Here is a 25,082-nt window from a genome sequence, read left to right as displayed (position 1 = left end):
GGGTACACATGAAGTGACCTGGCAGCACCAATGGAATCACCCTCTGCAAGGTCTCCATGCGGAAATGAATCTTGGCCACCCATTTGTTCATCACCCGCAGATCCAAAATCAAGCGGAAACCCCCCGTGTTCTTTGGAACCAGAAAGACCAGGGAATAGAAACCCAACCCCGTCTCCAACGGAGGAACCTCCTGAATGGCACCCTTCCGAAGGAGGTCCAGAATCCCGAGAGAAAGATGAGACCGCTTCACACGACTCGAAGGCCAAGGAGTCGGCCGAACACCCGAGTCTGGAGGAGGAGCCGTAAACTCTAGAACATAACCCTGGCGAATTATGTCCAACACCCAGACGTCGGAACAAGACTGAACCCAGGCATCCAGGAAGAAGCGCAGCCGCCCTCCAACCAACAACCCGGGAACCACCGCCAAAGAGTCAGGAACGTGGCTTGGCAGGAGGAGGGGACTTAGCCTTACGGTCCCGACCACGGCCAGAAGCAAACCTACCCTGGCCTCTCACAAACTGCCTACGAGAAGCAGGGCGAAAGAAAGATTTGGGTTTAGAAGGGACAGGAGCAGTAGCAGAGACCTTAAAAGAAGAAGAATGCTTCTTTTCCTTAAACAATTTGTGCAATTTCGCCTCCAACTCCCCCCCAAACAACATTGTACCCTGAAAGGGCAACCTCAAAGCGCATGCTTTCTGCGCAGAGTCCGTCTTCCAGTCCTTAAGGACAAGACTGCGACGGGCAGCCACACAAGCCCCCCCGGACAGAGCAGAAGCACGCACAACGTCAAAGGAGACATCAGACAGCAGCTCCACCTGACGCTCAATCTGCTCAAGCAAACTAGAACAGTCCGTGGCATTATCCATAGACTGATAGAGAGACTTCAGGTCAGACAACAGGGACTGCGACACATAAGTCCCGTAGATGCCCGCCCTCAAGGCCAGGTGGGAACCAGAATACACCTTACGGAGCGCCACATCCGCCTTCTTGTCAACCGGATCCTTCAGCACAGCATCTTCAGCAAGGGAAGTACGCCCCACCAAACTAGCCACAAATGAGTCAATAGGAATGGTATCAGGCAGTTCAGTAGCCATATCCTGCAGAGGATAGAGTTTAGCCATGAATTGCGGAATCAGGATGCGATCAGGATCAGCCCACTCGCGCTTCAAAACATCCTTGATGAAGGGATGGACAGGTACATCGACAGTGGCAGCACTCTGAAATTGTCGCAACAAAGGGCCCCTAGAGGTACTAGGCGCGTCCTCGTCAGGGAACCCCATGTTCTCTTTAACATGCTGCACAATAATGGTCATAGCATCCTTGTCCACATATTTGCCCTTCAACTCTTCATCCCCCAAACCAGCAGACTCATCGCCACTAGAGGCCGAAGAAACAGGAGCAGGACACCTGCGACGGGAACCAACATCACCCATCTCAGTCAAGGTTTCCCTGATCAAGCGCTTAATATGCGCATCAGCACCAGCATCACGGCGCCTGGACCTGGCAGGGGAGGGAGACCTGGAAGCACTAGAAGAAGAGGAAGACCTCTCCCGGTGATGTCTTTTCCTGGAATGCTTCCCCATCGCAAAGAACACACCAACAACAGCAAAATCGCCAGAGAAAACAACCGCTATGCGGTACTCACCCCAAACGCTCGTTATAACGAGTTTCCCAAAGCCGGCAACCTCGAGGCGCCTGACTTCCGTCCACACGATCAAAAACCGGAAGTCAGGCATGACGACTTCCGGCCGGGGAAGGGGCTCCAACCAATCCAGAGGAGCAGCTCGGCCGTGCCCCCCAGCAAGCCCGGTAGGCCAGGGGAGGCGGCCATCGGGCCAAGAAGAAACCAACGCGGTATTACACCGCCGCCAGGTTCACGAAAATGGAGAGGCCCGCGCCACTCCCCCCAAGCCCAGCAGGGAGGGAGAGGCCAACAACGAAGGGCCGCCGGCACCAGGTAACAACCAGCAGCCACAACATGAAATCCAGAAAGAAGGCAGGAGCGCCCCCGCTCCTGCCGCGTCCTTACACCGTCAGGAAGACAGAAAAAGAACAGGAGGAATGCTGGAACGGTACTCCTTAAGTACTCCCAGTGGGAGGGGGAAGGGTAGGTCCAGCATTCCTTCGTTCTTTTTCTGTCAGTGAGATAGTTACATCTCACTTGTCCATGACGGTGTCGAGGACGGAGGGACCTGGGGGTAATGGGAAATGTAGTTTGTTTTGCATAAGAAACGTTTTCATTGGCTGCTGTGAGTAGCAATAAATAAGAAAGAGAAGCATAATACGAAGCCTCTGGTCCTGTAATAGAATTGGAGTGGTGGAAGCAGCTGCCAATTTACAGCGTCACCAGTACTCGAGACAGACTGCATTCAGAGCCGAGGCATCGCAGGCAGTCTGTCCTCAGGCTCTGAATCATCTTTTTACTGCAGGTTGCTGTCCGGAGTTGGGCAGTAGGACTGGACTGGACCGACTGACTTGTTGTGAGCTCGGGCAGTTCACAAGGTAAGGCCCAGGTGGGCATTTTTTTTTACTTATATAGGCCCGTTTAGGGCCTTGTCACTGCATGGAAGGATGTAGGGGAGGGGAGAGGGGGCAGGCACACAGCGCACAGTTTAAGCGTGTGCGCTATTTGGTGGAAGAAATAGCTTTACTGCTGCAGTTGATTGGTTTCTCCCGGTGTTCCCTATTAGTGTGCATCATTCCTTATTTTAAGTGTGTGGGGCCGGGAATCCAAACCATGTTGTCTCGGGCTTTCACTTCAGCTGTGGTTACTAAAGAGAGGTGCTACAATAACAATGAAAGGGTAGCAGCGTGCTTAAAAGGGCCTCTTCTGCCTCGATGAAAGCTGCTTTCTTTTTTCCATAAAAAGTATAGGAGGCATGCTGTATGGCTCTCTTACTGTAGTGCATTACATCCACAGCCATCCTGAGGCAAAAAACTAGTGGTGTGGTGTGGCATTCGTGTTCTGGGACTGCAGAGATGGCTGCACTACTGTGTCTCTCACTTCCTCTCTGATTATGCATCATTGAGCCTGTTTAGAACGGTGAAGGGGGAGTTTAGATTCCACGATCGCTCTGCACTTGATCTCTCTACTGAGAGTGCCAACAATGAATGCACATGCGCATTTCTTTATACGGGGCTTTCTATTTTTTTTTTTATATATTTTTATTAATTTGAAAACAAACGACAAAACCAAAGGAGTTAAACATTTAGTCGTGTAGAAAATATCAAGGCACTCTGGTGCTTATATACCATCAACATATCCTGGTCGCATCCAGGTAATCTTGACCAGATCAGATGGACCAGATGGCATATAACATTACACAATATATTAGTTGCGACAAACACCCAAAGCATCGAGAACTATCTCAGCAATTATGGCCATTTATCAATTAGGATCATGGGGGAAGCACCCGTGCCATACATGTAAACATACAAAATAATAAGACAACCTCCTCCCACTTATCCCTCCCCCCACCCCGGCGTATCACAAATATCAGAATTTATAGGGAAAACTAGAGATAGCCCAAAAGGGGGACATTCTAGGTACGCTACGGACAATAGCAGGGAATATAACTTCATCAGAGGCAAATATCTTCAGAGAGACACAAGCTAGAGGTAATCAATTAGTGAATGCGCCTTAAGCAGGGAACACACCAGCTTAATCCCCAGTTGTAAATTCCATGTCTTGATCACCCTCCGGAACTTTCGGCAGAACTACTAGCGCTTCCCAAGCCCTGGCTGCCTCCAGCGCTTTCTCATTATTTGCTCGGCGAGCCAATTGTATTTGCACTGTGCCTTCGCTTTCTGCCCATCTTAAGAGTTCACCCTTCCATCTTTAAACACCAGGACCCCCCTTGGATTTCCAATGCACCGTAATATCCCTTTTAGCCAAGAGAAGGCCCAAGTCCAAGAACTTACTAGTTAGCTTATTCTTAGAGGTGTGAGGAAACCAGTGTAATAGACAAATATCTATTGTGGGCTCTATGGGGCCATATGTATGAAACTTTGGTTTTGCGATTCTCAAATAGCGATTTATAGAGAATCGCTATTTGAGAATCGCAAAATGCTATGTATGTAGGATTTGCAAATAATTTTGCGAATCCTACATATTCCTTAATTGCGAATTGCAAATTGCAATTTGCAATTAAGAAATACCTCCCCATTCATTCCTATGGGCCTAGAGGCCCATAGGAATGAATGGGAAGACATTCTCAATTTGCGATTCTCAATTAGAGAATCGCAAATTGAGAATGCAATTTCAAGTGTGCCAGGGTGTCAAAAGGACACCCTGTTGCACCCCTGAAATGAGCATGGGTGCACAGGTGGCGCACATACATGCCCTAAGGGCCTGTGTGTGCGCCACATGCCACTTTGAAAAATGCAAAAATATGCATTTTTGAAAGAAATCGCAAATTACCACCAACCTGTAGTTGGTGGAAATTTGTGATTCCTTATAGCCAAATTGCACTTTTTTGGTGCTTCTTACATTGCATTTAAGGAATCGCAAAATTTGCGATTCCTTAAATGCAATTGCAAAATAAGGAATCGCAAATTTGGCTATTCCTTATTTTGCACGCAGATTTGCCTTCATACATACCACTTAGCAAAATTGCGATCGCAAACGCCGAAATTCGCCGAATTTCAGCATTTGCGATCGCTATTTTGCTTGATACATATGGCCCTATATCTCTTTCAGTAATGTCACACAGCCATGTAATCACATCTGCCAAATACGTCCCAAGCTGGGGGCAAGCCCACATCATATGGCGGAAATCCGTACCCTCCGTATTACAGCGCGGGCACATTGCTGAGTCTGTGCCGAAAGATGTATTCATTTTGGTCGGTGTAAGTTACGTGCGGTGGAGAATAAAGAAATGCACCAACTAAAAACGAGCATTTATAGTGCTTTTCCACGCTCGCTCCACTAGGGCAGCCGATGCCGTCTCAGGGATCTCCTCGCCTAAGTCCTCCCACTTCCGACGCAACGCCAGCAGCGGAGTTAAGGCCTCATGCGTCATGCGCTTGTATAGACAGGTAACTGCTTTAAAGGTGCCCGCCGCAAACACCACATATTGGCAGGCCATTGAGGTTTGTGGTTCAGATAACCCCTCCCGCCAATGTTTTTGGAAGGCCGCGACAAGGGGCGAGTGCACCAGAAAGTCCCCGCGAGGTAGGTCGTATCTGTCCCGCAGCATTTCAAAGGAAAGCAGAGCGCCGTCCTCATACAAGTCTCCCAGTACAGGCCCCTCTCCTTCCAGCTAGTCAACGCAGTCCAGCTGCCCCCATGGGGCAGTGCAGTACACATAGCCAAGGGGTTCTCAGGGGCATATGGGCGCATAATCTGCACTCTCTTCTGGCTCCTGTTCCAACACAGCCGGTACGTTCTGAACTCATGAGTGAGTGCCTTAAGCTGCAATCGTAATTGTTAAATAATTTGGGACAGTACCTGGTCCGATCCCCTCGCTCCCTCCTGACCGTCCGACCCTCTGAATTCCAACGCCACCACCAGGGTGAGCTATTGTAACTGAGCCGCCAAGTAATAGCTCTCGAAATCAGGGACCGACAGTCCCCCCTCTGATTTCGGTCTCATTAGCGTTTTCAGTGCCACCCGCCGTTTGCCAGTAGACCAGAGGAATCCCGTAATCATCGCTTGGAGCTCTTTGAAAATTGACGCTGGTATCCATACCGGGAGGGTTCTAAAATAGTACAGCAGTCTGGAGAGGGCCACCATCTTGAGGAGGGCCACTCGGCCAGCCACTGAGAAAGGTGGAGTCCCCCAAAAATCAATGCTACTTTTTAAGCCCCGAATATCTCTTCCCACGTTCCCCTCCAGTAAGTCTGATTGCGCATGATAGATTCGGGTCCCCAAGTATGGCAGACAGTGGTGTTCTATTGTACCCCATCTGTGTCTGGGAGGTCGTCCGCCCGCGGAGCGGATGGGAACAGGCAAGATTTCGACCAGTTTACCCTGAGACTAGCGACTTGTGGTAAATATTTCATTACCGGTACTATTTTTATGCGGTAAAGTCTAGTAAGAATAACTCAGTATAAATAAGAGGCAGAATCCGTGGTATTAGAGGTTCTAAAAGGCTTTATTCCTCTATAAAGGAATTACAGTTCGAACTGTAGGCTTCAAATTCCATCACCACGAAGGTTCAGGAAGGGAAGGCAATACATTATTGACAAGTAATGATATTTATATGAAAAGCATTACATTAAGACAGATGCAGGAGGCGTAACAGCTGATAATACAGATAATAGTACACATACGTAATGAAAAATAGGCGTAAACATAGGCGTAACTAGAAACGTCATTAAACATGATGTCACAAGTGGGTGGATCCATAAGAGAATCCTGCAATGTCAGCAGAAATACTTGGCAGAGATGTGTGCGCAGCCGCATGACGTGTGATTGACGTGCAACTAGAGGGTGAAGGAGACTTGACATTTAGCTCTACATGTGGAGACAGAAGTCTGGGGGGTCATGTCAACCTAATCCCAAATCATATCTAATATCTTATGTTTAAAGAACTGTATTATCCAAAAGGAAAGGTCTCTCGGACGGAATCTATTCTATACTGACTGTTAGTGCGTGTACAAGCGTCTAAGTGTCTACATGAGATGCGAGGGGGCAGGAATCTTCCATGGTAACAGGGGCTATGAATTACTTGCATGAGGACAGTGAGGCCTGGCCCTTTGCACGGTAGCTGGAAGAATGTTTACCTAAACTACGAGACAGGAATGCATCGGATGAGGAGCGGAGCAGATAATCTTGAAGGTGAAATACAGTTTTTGGCAGGCAACAGGCTGGATCAGGCACCGTTAGCCGCGCAGGGAGTAGGACAAAGTTCATGGATACAGATGCAGGCTCGGACTGGAGCTTTCAGAGGCAGAAGGCAGGAAAAGGCTTGATGGCAGAATTCAGGGCCTACTCACCTGAATCTGTAAAATGTGGAAAGTGAACCACATAAAGTCGGTGGCCTTTCATACTTAGGAATGGAATATCTGACCCATTCATGGCGGATCTGAAAGAGGACATGTTGACGGTGGACGCACATGTATTTGCGTCTTCATAACTGGAACTGGAGGGAACATACATGTACTTGTAACATGCACATGGAGCCGTTGGGGTCTACGATAGGGGACATAACTGATCGCAAAATTCATATTTCCTCAGACTGTACCCAGTTTATGAAGAACTGCTTTGCTCCGGCCAGAGCGTCGGCTGTATTGGCCAAAAACATGAGTAGATCATCGGCATAAAGCGCAATATGATGGGTTTGGCATGAACACTAAGTCCCGGGTAACACTGCCCCGTCCTGGCCTGGGCCGCTAGAGGCTCCATGGCCAGGGCAAACAACAAGGGAGAGAGTGGGCAGCCCTGTCGTGTCCCCCGGCCCACCATGCAGGTAGCTGAGATCAGGCCCCCCCTTTTCATCCGGGCAGTAGAATGCTTATATAACAGTGTCCTCCAAGCAACAAATACATCCCCCAGACTAAACCTGCACATTACTTGAAATAGATAAGGCCATTCCAAGCTATCCAATGCCTTCTCTATATCAACCGATATAATTGCGGCGGATGTTTTCGGGTAAGTGTCAGCTTCCAGCACTCAAATCAGGCGTCTCACATTTACGGCTGTGTTCCTTGTTGGGATGAATCCCGCCTGATCGGCATGCACCAAAGTTGTCATACATGGGAGCAGGCGAGTCGCCAAGATCCGACTTAATATCTTACAGTCAGTAGTCAGCATAGACAATGGACGGTCCTATCTGAAGGCGATTTCCCTGGTTTCAGGAGTGGAATAATAATGGCCTCTCTAGTGGTGACAGGCAGATATCCTGCACGCTTCGTTTCATTATTGAGTATTCCTACTGTTTCTCTGGGTGCTCAGTCCGCTCCTGCTCCGCCTCTCTCAGGTGTCTGTCTGCAGTCTCTATATCATGTAAAAGCGTTCTACCCACCCCCATCTTATTAGTTATACAGTTGCCCCTTATTACAGCCTTAAAGGCATCCCACTCGACAGCAGTCAAGGACGCCGTGTCAGCATTCTCAAGGAAATAATGTGTGATGCCCTCATCAGCACCTCGCTAAATGCCTAGTCCTCCAATAATTCGGGGGCTAAGTGCCATGTCGGGATTGCGGGGCGCATTTGGGTCCAGTGTATTTGTAAAAGTAAGGGGTTATGGTCTGAAATTGTCCGAGTGAGGTATTCGCTATACTTAACTATTGCGTGAATATCCGGGGAACACAATATTGCATTGAGGCGAACGTGAAGCTTGTGCAGAGCTGAAAAGAAGGAATAATCTCGCTTTCCCGGATGATGCTCCCTCCATGTATCCACTAACCCCCATCTATTTGGCCAATCCCTCCTGGCTCTAGATATCTTATGGATAGGAGCGTCCAGGAGAGGGGGGTGCGATCTATCTAAGTTTACGTCAGAAATAGAATTAAAGTCCCCTCCCATGATCACCGACCCAGTCAGATAAGGTGCCAGCTTCCCAGATAGCTGGGTGAAAAAGGGCGGCAGCTCTGTGTTGGGTGCATATATGTTACTAAGTACTATATCTCTGCCATTAAGTAGGCCTGGGCGAAGCACTACGCTACGCTCGCGTAGTTTGCGAAGTTCGCGCTACTTCGCGCTACGCGAACTGCACGTAGCACAGTGCGAACACGCGTAGCGTAGTGTTGCGTAGTGCTGCGGTCATTTTTTGCTTGCTCGCGGTCCTCAACGTCAAGTTGGCGACCGCGAGCAAGCAAAATGACATCCCGGCGAGACTTTTTCCTTGTTCGCGATCGCGAGCATGGAAAATAAACCTCCCGGCGAGATTCCCAACGCGAGAAGGTCAGGTTTCTCATTGCGAGGGGTCGCGTATGCTCGCGACCGCTCGCGATGAGAAACTACCAGTTCGCGTTGAGAAAGCTGAAGCTCGAGGAAACATCTACTCGAACAGCAGAAAACTACAGCTCGCACTGTGCAAGATGCCATTTTCAATGATTGCACAGTGCCGGTTGCTTGTCCGCACTGTGCAATCATTGAAAACAACATCTTGCACAGTGCGAACATGTTACTTCGCAGTTCGCGAAGTGCTACGCGTAGCTCGCGTAGTGCGAACTTCACTTTGCGTAGCTTCGCGAAGTGCTACTTCGCGAACTACGCCCACCCTTACCATTAAGGCGACCCCTAACCCTCACATATCTTCCTTCTAGGTCCACCAATTGTTGCGTGAATTGGAAAGGGACCCCCGCCCTAATCCATATCAATATTCCCCGCAAAAAGGCAGAATAAGCAGTATAGAAAAGCTGACCCCGCCATCTATGCTGCAAAGCCAACCCTTTCTGTCGTGTGATGTGTGTTTCCTGGAGAAAGGCAATCTGGACCCCCCTGCGCACTAAATACGCATGAATCTTGCGACGGCGTGCCATTGAATGCATGCCCCTGACATTCCAAGAAATACATTTTAGTTCACGTAACTGTCCCATGATAAAGCTGTGCACAATTCCCTAATAATCTTGTTAAAAAGCTACGCCTGGACCCCAATAACATCCCAATACTAAACAAGAAACATCCACAACCCCCCCCCCGAACAGGCACTACAACATTAGTCCCCATCCAAACTCACTGCAAACTCGGTATCCTCTGGCAACTACAGAGGATTTAGGGGGGAGCGGCTAGAAGTCGACGCAGGCATGAAACAACTACAACATCTAGAGCTGCGCCCCTGCCTCTAACTATACCAGTCGCTCCTTGCTCGGGAGCACATAACAAAAGGCCCAGGAAGCAGCACCCGCCGTCCTTCCTCCCCAGGCGCCTAACACAATAGAAATAAAAGATTGAGCGTCATCTGCAATCCTAGAAGTGGAGCAAGCAACAGTGCAGAGGAGAAAGGGATAGCAAAGAGAGACAGCAATAGATATCAGGACAATCAAATAATATCATCCGCCGTCCCTGGAGTAACATGTGGCAGTTGGACACTGTCCGTTTGGGATCCATCCGAGGCTGTCCCATCGGAGGCTTTTCTGGTTCAGTGCCTGTTCCAGACATCATATTGCGGCCCTGCAAAAGTTCCGAAACCACTTTCAGTGCCTCCGATCTCTCCTTCTCCGTCTGAGAGGTGCTGGGTGCCCGCAGGAGGTTGCTGTGTTGTCCCGTTCGTCTGTTTCTCTGCGGACGGTGCTCCCCCGGGGGAGGTGTGCATCGCTGTTCTGTCGGTCCGCAGCCTGTCTTGTAGGATTATATCAAGTCCCAAGCCTCCTGGGGTTCATCGCAAAAGTGAGTCTTACCATCCAGAATTATCCACAGCCGAGCCGGGAACATCAATGAGTCCTGGAGCCCTTCGTCATGCAATGCCTTCTTGACTGCCAAAAATGACGTGCGGCGGCGCTGGACCTCCCATCATGTAGTCAGGAAAGATCGACACTTAGTGATTGTCCACTGTGTACAGGCCAGAGGAGCGCGCCCGCTGTAGTAACAAATCCCTGTCCTTGTAATGAAGGAGGCGAGCGATCACTGGTCGCGGGGGCCTCCCCGGCGCCAGTGGTCAGACCGGGACACGGTGCGCCCTCTCCAAAGTATAGAATTGAGTCAGCCTGGTAGGAGCCACCACGTATCACAGCCATCTCTCCAGGTAATCGAGCATATTAGACCCTTCCACACCTTCCGGAAGCCCCGGAAGGTGGCTGCGATTGGGTCCCTCGGCATCCTCAGTTCTCTTTTCTAGAATTGCTACTCTGTGGGAGAAATCCCCCATTTGGGCAGTGAGGGACTGCTGCGCCGGTGCCATGTCCGCCATGGAGGTCTCCGTCTGCTTCACTCGGTCAGCAAGTTTGGAATGTTCTGCTCTGAAGAGCCCCAGCCCCACGGACACATTAGCAATATCCTGATGCAAAGCGTCCCTGGTATCCGCAATAGCCTGTAATATCTGGGCCAGTTGTTGCTGGACCGAATTATCGTCGTGGGGTTCAGTTGAATCTTGTCGTCTGCGGTCTGACCCCAACTCCTCCTGGTCCTGGGGTACCCCCACCTGTTTGCCTCTGGGTTTCCCGTATTGCCAGGCAAACCTCACCGCCAGCTAGGCAAAAATAAACCTGCGGCATCCCTCAGCGCAGGCACAAATCCAGATGCAAGATCCCACCACATGGTCAAGTGCGAAGTCAACAGCCAAGCAGCGCTCCCGCCTGTGTCTTGTGAAAAAACAAAGATTAATCAATACAAACATTTGAACAAAATACCATAAGCCTTGAACTTGAAAAACAAATATTTCAACATAAAAATGGTAATTAGTTGGTAAATAATACTGACGGGGATGGCACAGGTGCACTGTATGAAATTGCTATGAGTTATTATGAATTATTTATTATTGATCAAGTGTTCAACACAAACATTTTCGAAATTTCATTGCAGAGAATTCCTTTATAATTGGCTTTAGGTGAATGGTCTTCAGGATATCATTTTCCATACACATGAGTGAAAGCCAGTTCATACGCTGCCGTCCCATTATGCTACGAAGCTTATATTTTATAAGGAAGAACAGGAAGGAATGTTTCCACCTTGAACTTTTCACGTTTACTTAGAAGTACCTCTTCTTCTGATCCATCATATCTTGTAATACATACACTTTGCTTTCATTCCCATTTTTCACATCTCTATAATCTGAATCGGGACACCTACTTCTGGCTTTCAATTCATATTTAATAAATTTGTCTCTAATTTCCTGAAGATAGGTTTTTAGAGACTCAAAAAGAATAATGGCAACACGTATGTTCATGTCCTCTGACTAATGGACTTTACTTGTTTTATCCACTGTTTCAAGAATGTAATTCCAAAGAATTGTGAGGAAGATCGTTTCCAGGTTCTCCATTTTCTCGCTCAGTCCTTCTGCCTCTCGCCTTGTATTCACTTCGTGTTCAGTGTCAGGAGATACAGAATCCAGTGCATCTTTAATTTTCTCAAAACCGCCATGTAGAGCATGAACAGCATCAAAATGTGCTGGCCATCTCGCATCAGACAGACACAATTATTTTTCCTAAAGATGATGCCAGAACGTTTCATCGATATGTAGAAGTAGAGAACAAGGAGTACAGACGTTGAACAAAGTCAAAGAATTTTGCAGTCTGTTTACAACACTCCGCTGCTTTTACTCCCATCAATTAAGGCCGTATCCTGCACAGGATACATACATGGCAAACTCATTCAATCGATTAATCCGTGCTTGCAATCCAGTACAGTGTTCAGACATATTTTAGGTAATGTTATATGTCTGACCACGGCAGTTTGATAGTGGAATTTTGCTCTCATTAATAAAATCCAAAACAGTTTCTGCTAGATTTTTGACTCCATGAGAAAAGATGAGGGCGAACTTAAGAACACGTACCACAGGCTCACATCCTCGAATATACCAGACATTGAATGTCAGTTGATCAGTGTGTAAGATATCTGGGGCCTCATGTAGGTAAAGAAATATTACCGCTTCTTAAATACCGAGCCGTACCGAATCGGTATTTAAGAATCGGTAAGTTATATGTAGGTAAAAATTCGGTAACAATTACCGAATCGGTAACGTTCGGTAATCAAGAATCGGAAATCACCGATTCGGTAAATACCGAGGTGGTATTTACCGAATCGGAAAATACCGAGGTGGTATTTACCGAATCGGAAAATACCGATTCGGTATTTACCCAATCGGTAAATAATATCACATGACTTGAGGAAATAGCCAATCCTGTGCAACCACACCCCACCCAACCAGGAAGTGGCCACACCCAGGCAGGTGCACATCATTAACAGACCCTGGAGAGGCTTGGAGTGCAGAGGAGAGGCAGGGAGCCAGTGCATGTTCGTGCAGCAAAAATAACATCATGTCCAGCCAGAGGACACAGAGAGATGGAGGGGAAAGGAGGAGGAAGCTGAAATTCAGCCCCAAGGAACTCCAGGTGCTGGTGGAGGAGGTGGTGAAGCAGCACCAGAAGCTGTTTGGGAGGCAATCCCTGCAAGTGCCTGAGGCTGAAAAGCGCAACATTTGGCTGGCCATCCAGGCGCAGGTCAATGCTGTGGGAGTGACCCACAGGGACATAGAGGTCCTCAGAAAGCGCTGGTATGACCTGAGGATTGTAACCAAGAGGAAGATGGGGGACATCCAGAAGGAGGCCAGCCAGACTGGAGGTGGAACCAACAGGGCACCTGCCCTCACTGAACTGGAGGAGCTGGTGGGGGCCACAATCGAGCAAGAGACCGTCGTGGGTCTTGGGGATGCTGACAGCTCTGCCAGAGCCGCCACCCAACAAGGTAAGACGAATGCACAGCAATGTAGCCCCCCCCTACCCCTATCCCACATCCCCCATTGTGAAAGGAGAATCCCACTCCAGTCCACATGTGTTAGTGCAGACAGGCAATGCATTCTGGGAGATGTAGTCAGGGAAACACCAACCATGAAGTTAATGGCACAGGGCAACAAGGCATGTCACACACATGAGGCACAAGGAGGCAGAGGACATTTTGGAATGTGAAATGATTTATTGTGATGCTTGCAATGCAGCCCTTCGGGGACACTGAGCCGATGTTGCATTTCTGTCCACAGATGTGACATCACGCAGGACAGGTCATGCTGCAGGAGAGAGGGCACACCGGCCACAAAGATCACCTCTGGCCAGCACAAGTTCAGCCCAGGGAGCAGGGCCACAGGCAGCCGCACCACCAACACAGGCAGCCTCGCCTCACCCAGAGCCAGCATCACCGCACCCAGAGCCAGCATCACCTCACCCAGAGCCAGCATCACCTCACCCAGAGCCAGCATCACCACACCCAGAGCCAGCATCGCCACTCATGTTTGAGTCACCGGCCACATCACCGCCTGCAGGTGTGAGAATGAGGAGGCGTCCTGCAGCCAGGCTGTGAGCCTCAGACACCTCGTCTGACGACAGCAGGGGCCCTGAACAAATCACCATGCCCCAGGATGGGAGCCATGCCACTGTGCCCTACACCTCACAGGCAGCACAGACGGGAGCAAGAGGGCGCCGCAGGTCGCGTGTCCAGAGTCCCCCAGCAACCATTGACAGCCATGGTGTCTTCTCGGGGCTCGAGGGCCAAATGTTAAAACAACAGCGCCTGCAAACAAAGGCAGTCATGTCAGTCCAGAGGCACATGCGGGTCATGAAATCTACATTAGTCAACATGGACAATAACATCAGCGCTATGGCAGCGGGCATTCGGGACATGTCCCACTCAATCCAGCAGTTGTGCAGCAAATTAGATGCTGACATAGATGCACGGCGCCGGGAACGGCAGAGGAGGGACACTACCACCAGGGCACTCAACCGTCTGGCAACTGCCACTTCTCTACTCTGCCGGCGCTCTGTGTCGATGCAGGAGGGCCTGACACACTGCTGCAGCGACGTGTCTCGGGGGATGGTGCAGGTGACAAGTGCACTAGAGGTGCTATTAACTAGTCAGGCGGCGACAACTGCTGCAGGGGATGCTGCGGAGAGCATCGACACCAGCAGCAGGAGCAGCATCACACCCCCTGTTCCAGAAGGACGCAGGAGCAGCAGGCGGCTTGGGGTTGGCTCAAGTGAGGATGCTCAAGCCGTGCCATCCAACACTGCAGCGCGTATGCGCAAACATTGATGCAGCCCTGCGTGGCCACTTCCCAATGGGTGACGTAACCCTGGACTTACTCCTTGTATATATGCTATGTTGCCAGATTGGCTTGATCTTGTGTTCATGGCGTAGTGCCGCATTAAAACTACGTCATTACATACCACAACTGGCTGTGTCCCCTTACTTACTCAGAAATAGTTGCATGTGATCTCTGCCCGTCTCTCTCTCCCATCTATTGCAGTTGGCACTCTAGCTGCGTTGCCCTCTGGCTGGCCTGACTCATCCTCGTTGTCCTCAAAATGTGTTAGTTCCACATCTGTACCTTTCTTCGTGGCAAGGTTGTGCAGCATTGCACAAGTGGCAATGATCTTGCAGCAGTTGATGGGTGTGTACTGGCGTGCGCCTCCGCTCTTGTGGAGGCAGCGGAACCTGCTTTTCAGTAGTCCAAACGTGCGCTCCACCACGTTGCGTGTAGATTTGTGTGCCACGTTATATCGTCTCTCACTCTGGGTTGATGGGTGTAGGTAGGGAGTGAGGATGAATGACCGGCAGGCATATGCACTGTCGCCTAGGTGAGTAGAAGGGAAACATCAGTCACATGCCTCTATACACTATGATCTGCAGGTTTCAAGGGGCGTCACTGTTACTTACCTAGCAGGTATCCCTCTCCAAATTCTCCGGCACTCAGTCGTGTGTAGATCCCACTGTTCTGGAAGATGTAAGAGTCGTGGGTGCTCCCAGGAAACTTCGCGACAATATCAGTGATGATGTTCCCTGCATCACAGATCACCTGCACATTGATGGAGTGGGTGGACTTTCTGTTCCTGTAGATGTGCTCTGTGTCAGCTGGTGGGCAGATTGGGATGTGTGTGCCATCAATACAGCCAATGACATGGGGGAACTGTGCCATGTGATAAAAGTCAGTTTTAGTTTTCTGCAGTTCAGCCTGTGTGTTTGGGAAGCTGATGTAGTGGTGCATTCTCTGCATCATGGCATCCAGGAACTTCCTGAAGAAACGGGACAGGCAACTCTGGGATACACCACCCACCGCAGCTATCACCACCTGATAACTGCCGGATGCCAGTAGATGTAGGCTGCAGAGCACCTGCACATGTGGTGGTATGGCATGCGCCCTTCTAGTTGGCTGGTCCAGGAGTGGGTGCAGGTCCCTTATCAGGTCCATGATGGTTTGGGGGTGTAGCCTGTACCTTTCATGTATCTCTGCATCAGTCAGTTGGAAGAGTGTGATGCGCTGTCTGTAGATTTGTTCCTCCCGTCTCCATATCCTCACACCTGCTGCCTGTAGACGTAGGCCCTTGCAATGACATACAGAGCGGCCATGTTGTCCACGCTGTTGCATTTTGGGATTGCTTATATGCACTGTTGATGGTTACCACCTGCTTTCAATCCGTGTTAATTACCGACTCTTAATTACCGATTTTCATAGATTTCTTAATTACCGATGGTTCCTACATGTCATTTTCCGTTTTACCACTTCATATTTACCACTTCATATTTACCGAATCGGTAAATATGTATTCGGTAAATATGAATCGGTATTTTTGGATTCGGTAATTATGATTCGGTATTTACCGCTTCATATTTACCGAAAAGTTGTTTTTGGACTCCTACATCTCACTTGTCTAAATACCGGTCGGTAACGGCATATTTACCGAAAATCGGCCGTTACCGACCGGTATTTGGCGACCTACATGAGGCCCCTGGAGTAGAATCCATACTTATTGAATAATACTTGGATTAATTTAATTCTTCAAGAGTAGCACAAAGAACATGTTGTCCCATTAATTCAATAAATTCCTCACAAATGTTTGCCGATAAATGCGATGGGTTCCTCTTTCCTCGATTCCCATGCAGTTTGAGATGTTCTTCCAAAAAAGGGTCAAATTCACTCGACAGCTCTAGAATATCCAAATAGTTTCAATTTTTTGCTGACCCAGTTGTTTGGTTTTCTTCACGAAATGGCAAACCTCTTGAGGCAAGAAAGCGAATTACAGAAATCACACGTGTCAACACTTTATGCCAATACTCTTGCTCTGAGCGATGAAGTTGAAGTAATAAAGAATCTATATTTCCAGCTTGTTTATGCCGAATCAAATATTCTGTCATGCAATTGTGATGTTCTTATCCATTTTCATGTTGCACAGTAACATTGCTGTGTTTCCAGTCATTGAATCCTGATGTAGCAAAGGGAGATTCTGTTGTGGAAAATAGGCGACATACAAAGCACGATAAATGACCTTGGGATGGTGAATAGAGTAGCCTTTCACACTTTACACTCTCACCATTCCGCAGTTCACGTTTGAACAGATTTTGTGGTACATACCTTTTCTGAGAATTCTGTCCTCCATCTTTTTTATGCACTCTGCATAAGTTTGAAATGTTGCTCTCATGATTCTGACATGATGTCGGTCCACTTTGAATCCAGTAATCCACTGTATTAGTATTGCTAACGTCCCATAACCGCGGATCTGTGTCTTGGATCACAAATCCCTTTACAGTTTCACATTAGGGCATTTCCTCTTGTGGAATGTCCTCAGCTGCAGGAATAGGTAATGATACCATGTGTCTGCTGGAACTAGATATTTGGGTGCAGGATTGGATGTAGATATGGATGATATAGTTAAGGGAGCAGGACTAGTGGCTGACATTGCACTTAGATTGAACCAAAATGTTAACTTTGGAAATTCGCTCATTTTCTCTTTCTCCTCTGCAACTCGTTTTCTCTTCTGTGCTCCACTCAAAACATTACGTTTCATTTCTGCTCAAAGGGTTATTGGCGAATTTCACTAACACATAATAAGTCTACAGTTTCTTTTTCCTCACTTCACTTTCTTACACCTCCTCTAACCCTTCACCACACAAATAAAATTCTTGGAACACAAAGCGGTGGCCCTGCTTCCGCTAATGGAAATGCACACAGTACACAGTCATCAATTGCTGTCCTAGCCGTTAATTACCTCCCGCAAATCCATTACAATATTCTGCTTCTATAACATTGCAAACAATAAAAACTGCAAAATTTCTCTCGCAAATGCCGACATTCCAACTCTCCGCTACAAGTCGGAATTGTTTTCCTTCTACCGAGTTAGAGGGAGATTTGAATGTTGCGGCAGGTAATCGGAAAATTAGTGTTAAATTCAGTGGCAGACGACACTGATTTAGAGTGGTAGGGCAGGTGGAGGGGTCGCTGGGGGAGTGCTCGGGGGAGGTTAATAATAAAAAAAGTACCTGGTGCTGCCGGCCGCTTCGCGCTGCTCTGCATCCACTTCCTGGTCCCAGCAGTCCCTGGGCCAGCATCACGAACTCCCCATCCCATCCCCAAGCTGCTTTCAAGCATGAAAGCAGCGTGGGGAATAATGCTTGCTCAGGCAACGAGAGTCTGTTCTGTTTCTCCAACCTGGCTGAGAAACCTAAGTGCGCATGTCAGTTTGGCTGGCCTGAGACGGCCGACCAAACTGACATGCGCACTTAAGTGCAGATCTACCACTCCTCCTCCCAACTCCCATGGCCCCTGGTTAAATTCTGGTCTGTGCATAGATTACCATGGGGCCCCTATGCTTGTGGTGATCCTGGGCAACTGCCAAGCATGCCCATGTGTTAAGACAACACTGCATATATATGAGTTAAAACATAAATCTCTGGTGTGACTATGAGGACTAAAACACAATATCTGTTGATATGTGCACCGCATAAGTAAAGTTTGTCTTTATCTACTCCCCTACCCGTTATTACTACGCCCTACCATAACGCCCCATCTAGACCCGCCAGATCCAAAAATCATTTATCGGAACCAGATATTCGCTCCCTCCTCCGAGCTTACAACGCCCCTCATACGGCCATCTCAGTCCCTTCTGGAACGTCAAAATCCGCCCCTTTAAATGCCCCTGGATCGACCAATCCCAAGCAAGGCAACATGGAGACTATACAAAGCATCACATCTAACCAGCATAGAGTTCCCAGACTCAGCGCCAATGCCTTGAACATTAATAACCTCAAGCAGATACCTATTACGCAGCCCTCGCTCACTGACCACAAATCACACCTGAAATGCATGTTACTCAACTGTAGTCCAGCGGTGAAACATGCCACAGACCTTGCAGATCTCCTCCTGGCTCAGGAACTTGACCTCCTTATCCTCACCGAAACTTGGCTCACTTACTCCTTAGGCCCCATCCTTGACATTCTAGTCCTGCCCAGCCACAACATTATCAGACTCGATCGAGTTAAGAAAACGGGAGGTGGCATAGCCTGTATCTATCACAACTCTCTCTCAGCAAAACAGTCCCCTTTAGCTAATCTCTCATCCTGTGAATACTTATGCATAGAGCTCTCTAGCAAACTTAGACCCTTATGCAGCCTGCACATCTTCTACCACCCTTCAGGAGCCAACCTCCCTCTAATTGAGAAAACTATGGAAACCATCTCCTCCAACCTAGTTCGAAATTGCCCCCAGATCTTCCTTGGTGACTTCAATCTCCATTGGAATGACCCGCATGATCAGGCGGTTAACAGTCTCAAAACCTTCCTAACTGACTTCTCCCTGACTCAATTCTGTGACAGCCCCACGCACAACTTAGCCTCTACCCTAGATCTAATCTACTCCAATCCTAACTCCATTCAGCTCGAATCTGTTCTCCCCTGTAATTGGTCGGACCATCACTATATCACCTTCCGTATACTTGAAAGTTGGAACTCCAAAGATTCCCAGCCACTAAAACAAAAACATTGGAAAAGAACGCTCCATAATACAAACATAAATGAGCTCATATCTCGCTGCAATATCTCCCTACCGTCGCCTGCAAACATGGCCAACGTTCACGACCTCACTGAGCACTATAACAACGCCATGTTGTCTGTCCTGAATGCAACTTTCCCCTTCAACTAAAAAGAAAACCCATCAAAGACTCCAAACCATGGTACAATGACAGCCTAACAGACGCAGCCTGAGATTAGCAGAACGCGCTTAGAGATCCGCTCCATCCACTGGTCTACTAAAAACTCTAAGACTAAAAAGGAGTAGATACAAAAAAACTCATCAGAACGGCGATAGCAACCTTCTTCAAATCCCAGCCTGACAAAGCCAAAAATCACCCGAAAAAGCTATTTGATTTGATTAAGTTACAATCCAATAACGCTTCTGTCCAATCTCCGCACGTCTCCTGCTCTCAGCCAAATTGCGATGCCATTGCTGACTTCTTCCTCGAAAAGGCAAGTAAGATCGAATCCGACCTAAAGTCTGCTCTAATTGACATTTCACCCTCTCCTGAGTCCTCCTTACCCTTGCCCCCTGTTGTGCCGCCCTGCCTCTCCCCCAAAAACAATGCCTCTTGGAGTCAATCCACACCCCTTAACGACACTGCCATCCTCAGCATACTCTCGACCCTGAAACCTTCAGATCACTTCAATGACCCCCAACTTCTTTAGAAAAGAAATGATAGGATCACTAGTCCCACTCTGGTCCAAGATCATCAACGCTTCTCTTCTTCAAGGTGAGATTCTGGACTGCCTGAAGGCGGGCCAAGTTCTCCCTATTCTCAAAAACGCACGGCGGACCCTTAAGACCTGAATAACTATCGACCAATCACAAACATCCCTACCCTGGCAAAACGCCTTGAGAAATGCGTATGTGAACAACTGCGCAAACACATTGAGCAATTCCAACTTCTTGATCAATTCCAATCAGGCTTCGGTACTGACCACAGCACTGAAACAGCCATCACTCATATAGTGGACGATGCACTCACTTTGCTTGACCAGAATGAAGCTTGCCTACTAATACTACTCAATCTTTCATCCGCATTTGACACGGTCAAACATGACAATCTACTTAACCTCTTGAAATGCAGGATGGGGCTCTCAGGCACTGTCCTAAAATCGTTTGCCTCTTTTTCTCAACAACAGAACGCAACGAGTCAAATCCAATCAAACTCTCTCCAACTTCAGTCCCTGCACACTGGGTGTCCCCCAAGGGTTTTCACTCTCCCTCACGGTCTTCAACCTTTTCATTGAACCACTGACTGCAATCCTCAAAGCATCCAACATCCATTAGCACATGTATGCGGATGACACCCAACTGTACATGAAAATTTCTTCACCTGAGGATATCAAGTCACTCAACGGAACCCTGCACAAACCCCTAAATTTGCTAACCTCTAACCACCTCAAACTAAACCTCCTTAAAACTGAATTCCTCTGCATTTCACCCACTAGGCAAACCCCCACTGTTTTGAAATATCTAAGAAACCTCACCGCTCTCAACTGCACACCACACATCATTGATTCCACGAAATCAGTGGCAGTTGTCCTAGATAAGAACTTGAACATGCAAGATCACATCAGAGCATCTACAAAAGGAGCAAACTTCCAACTGGGCATCCTAAGAAAACTCAAACCCTACCTTCCTCAAGATTACTTCAAATCGGCGGAGCAAGCACTAGTCTTCTCAAGACTAGAATACGGCAGCACTATTCTATGCGGACTTCTGAAACTCAGTTTAGCCCCCCTCAGAGCCTCTCTGAATGCTGCGACTAGACTCATCACTGGCTCCAAGAAATCCAACCACATCTCGTCGGACCTGAAATCGCTCAACTGGCTTCCATTTGAGGCAAGGATCCAGTTAAAATTTGCATGTATGACCCATAGAGCACTGCACTTCAATACCCCTCTCTACCTGACAAATAAGCTTGAACTTTCGGGTCGCTCCCGGCCCGCAAGGAGCACCAGCAGACTGCTGCTTAATCCAAAGAAATGTAAAAAACTGAAGACCTACAATCGTACATTCTCTGGCATTTCCCCGAGAATCTGGAACTCCCTACCTGTGGAAACAAGACTGATTCCCTCAACATTTGCCTTCAAAAGGGAAGTGAAAGCTCTACTGATGAACACTGCGCTGAACTAGAATCCTGTCTCCTTTTGTCTCCTATCTTGTTTAGCTGATTTAGCTACTACCTGGCATCTGTTACGGCCCAGTGTCGCCCGCCAATATGTCATTTTTGTTCCTGATGTATATTGCTTTACTTTCCTCCTGCAGCTATCTACCTATGTCTTCCACAACCTGTATGTAAAGCGCTCTGATACCCACTTGGGTCATGTTTGGCCATACAAAACTTTAAATAAATAATGACTAAAGTGGCAGGACCCCTAACTTTGAATAGGAAAATAAAGGTGTAAGATATGCTTCCACCATATCCTATTAGCCTGCTGCTAGTAGATATGTTTATCTTATGAAATGACTTGTTTAATGGAAAAAGTCACGATTCAGTAAGTATTTTTCGGCCAGAACACCATTCACTTGGCAAGCCAAACAAAAGAGAAATTCTTCCTTACATTTCTAAAGTGAATAGATAACAACTCCGATCTTCGGTTCGTAAATTATATCGACTTACAGGCAGGAGTGGTTTGAAAGAAGTGAGAAGTAGAAAGAGGATACTCAAGCTCTTAATTTGCACCTAGTTTCAACGCTAACAAGTTTGAACTTTAGAGGCAAACACTAATGCAATTTGTAATCAGGAAAGATTTGGTTGTGTTAATTAACAACTGTCTTTATTTTTTATAGGATTTAGGTTTGGTTCCAGCAAACCTTGCTGATGCTTTTGGAATTTTAGTACATTGCAATGAATCATCCAATCTATATCCGATTATTCCTCTCGTTCATCACACTTTGAGCAAAGCCCTCATCCCTGATGGGCCTCCTAGTGAAGCTGCTCTGCAGCTTACATCACAGGATTTTGAGAAGGTAAATGTTACACAAAAAAATTACGAACTGAATTTTACAGTTAATTGTAGAAATGTTGAGTTTCATTGTGCAGTGTTCTAAAAGTATACATTTGTTTGATCCATTTGAGCAGTATATAATTTTATTACAAATAAAGTGATACGAAGGTGGAATTCCAGCATTTCTTCGCTTTTTTGAGTGTACATCAAGTGGGTATTAAAGAGGTACGTATTGGCTGCTCTCGGTTTTTTTGAGGCTTAGAATTCTATGTCAGGGCCTGGAGGTGAGGATTAGGCAAATTCTTTCTTCCATTTTATTGACAGCAGCCATTTAACACATTAACAAGCATCAGCAAAAAACTTAATTTCCCATAAATCATAGGGAACATATAGTATCAGTCCATAGCAACCATCCACCAATCAGGGATCAGTCTCGCCGATAACCCGCATTGTCCCTCGTTGGACTCCCTCTATCTTCGCTGCTGCAGCCTCAAGTTAAGTGTGGAGTTCGCTCCCCCCTTTTTATGTCTCGCCTGACCCAGCGCATGTGCTGGTCTGGCGAGACTTATTGAGAGGGCTCCAAAATGTGCTACCAGGCCAACCTAGAGCTACAGTGCATGGGCGCGGGCGCGCGCGCCACACTTTACACCGATTACTTTCACTTTCGCGGCCGCTTTGATGTTTGATCGTGATCGCGATTGCGATCACTTTCGCTTTTGCAGCCGCAGGGCCGCTTTTCATAGCCAATAGGTCTCGCTTTTGGGACCTTATAAGTATTTAGCTATGCAACTGTTACATGGCTAAACACTTATAAGGTCCCAAACGCGAGACCTATTGGCTATACCAATGCTTGTTTTTATTCCGTTTTGCCATTCATTACCGCTTTACTGTGTTATGCGTATTTCGCCTAGAATGTTGCATGATGTACCTTTTCAGGTTTCAGACATTGAGTCATGACTCAGCTCCTTATGTAACGGCCGCGGGAACGCTTCGTCGTCCCTTCACGGCCGCCTTGGTGTTTGTGGTGACGGGACATGGAGGCGTGGCGGTCCGCTGGCCGCTAGAGTGGTGCTCCCTGTGGTTGGTTTTCAACAGAGAGGCGGACAGAGCGCGCGTCAGTTACGGCCTCCTGCCAAGCGCCTCCACCCGCGTTCTCGTGTTCGGTCCCGGCCGGCCTGTAGCCTGACACCCTGCGGGGTAAGAGTGCAGCGTGACAGCTGATGATCGTGTGCAAACGTGCCCAGGCCACTAAACAAAACCCGTATTGATTTTTTAAGGGTGACAGTCTGCGGTGAGCCTGATTTCGGCATGGTGTTGCCTCCCCCACTTCATAAGGGCCTGTTTTCATCTCAAAGGGGCTACTCTAACCCACTTGCACCCTCACCCTTCAGGGTGCCCACATTTACTGGAGCGATCCCAGTGGTGCCTGACCCCTCTTACCTGGTGGTTTCCCTCCACCCTCGTTTTACCCTCCTCACTTGTTCTGTTAGTGCCTACCCATGGAGGAGGAGGACTACTATGAAGAGGAGGATGTCCAATATTTTCCCGTCACAGATGATTTCTGTGACGCTGTGGATGCCTCTATACTGAGGGCAGTTTTGGAAGCAGTGGCCACCCTTGAGAAGCGGCTCATTGAGCTGGCACAAAGGTGCCTTCCACCCCTCCCCCAGAGGGAAGACCTCCCGGGGCCTTCTGCCCCTAAACCTCAGGAGCGGGCCACTGATGCTCCCCCAGATAAACCCCGCAAGCGAGCCAATTTGGATGGGGTTGATCTGGACGCTTTTTCCAGACTCAAGCAAGCTTTCCTAGACACCAAGACCCCCCACCCTCCCTCAATTGGACAAACAGGAGGAACTCCCAGTGGTAGAGAACACGGACAGACAAAACTCCTGAGTCTGACCAACAGCGGTCGTGGCCCCCCTTTCCCGCCCCCCCCCCTTCTGAAACACCGAAGGAGAGCCAATCGGATCTTCTCGATCCAGACAAACTTTTGCACCCCCATTCTTCAGAGTGAGTACCCTCGGATAAGGTGGCGAAGTACTTGGCCAGCAGGCTGCGCAAGCCGTTGGACCAGGAGGTACGCTGTAGGTTAAGGGCTGAGTGCCCCCGCACCTCTTTGGAGGACAAGGTTGTGATGACACCTGAGATAGACTCCCAGATGGTGACCTTTCTGACAAAATACATTAAAGACCCCAAAAAGGGAATCAACAGGTCTTGGCGGGCTTGTCAAGACAAGTTTCTTGACATTACCGGCCCGCTTGTCAAGATCCAACCCAAAGTTCTATCTAGTTGGGCCCAGATAGCAATCATATTTCTGGGGAATGCCAACTGCGCCTTTTCTACCTAAAGGCGCAGGTTTTCATTGATCAAGTTGGATCCCAAGTTGGGCGGGTTAGCCACTTCGGAAGCAGACCACATAGTCCAAGGGGGACTTTTCAGAGATCCTTTTGTTAAGGAGCTCAGTAAGTTTGTGTCTACGTTCAATTATTTAGACAAAGCCCAGTCGACGGTGAAGCACCTTTTTAACACGTGTTTTTCTACCCGGGCTGACCGCGGCAGGGGGCACTCGGCCGGACGATCTTTTCAAGGCGCCTCCGGAAGTTGTCAACAATCCCAGAGAGGGCAATGGCAGGACTCCTCTCGCTTCGGAGTATTCTATCCGACCAGAGGACGTGGTTGTCAGAAGGGACAGCAATACGGCCCCCGTGGAGCGTCAACAACATCACTGCCTACAGTGAGTTCTTCAATT

General features: G+C 48.3%; 1 protein-coding gene across 2 annotated transcripts in view; it reads left to right on the top strand.

Moving 5' to 3' along the window:
• MCMDC2 (minichromosome maintenance domain containing 2) overlaps positions 1 to 25,082 on the top strand; it is a 1,176,074-nt gene that overhangs the window by 934,229 nt on the left and 216,763 nt on the right. For both annotated transcript variants that reach the window (XM_085604114.1, XM_085604113.1), the window contains one exon: positions 22,176 to 22,355. In XM_085604114.1, the coding sequence (XP_085460240.1) occupies positions 22,176 to 22,355 (180 nt within the window). The remainder of the gene's footprint in view (positions 1 to 22,175; positions 22,356 to 25,082) is intronic.

Source organism: Triturus cristatus, chromosome 5_1 (genome assembly GCF_964204655.1).
Source record: "Triturus cristatus chromosome 5_1, aTriCri1.1, whole genome shotgun sequence".
Classification (NCBI taxonomy): domain Eukaryota; kingdom Metazoa; phylum Chordata; class Amphibia; order Caudata; family Salamandridae; genus Triturus; species Triturus cristatus.
This window is presented reverse-complemented; position numbering and strand designations above follow the sequence as displayed.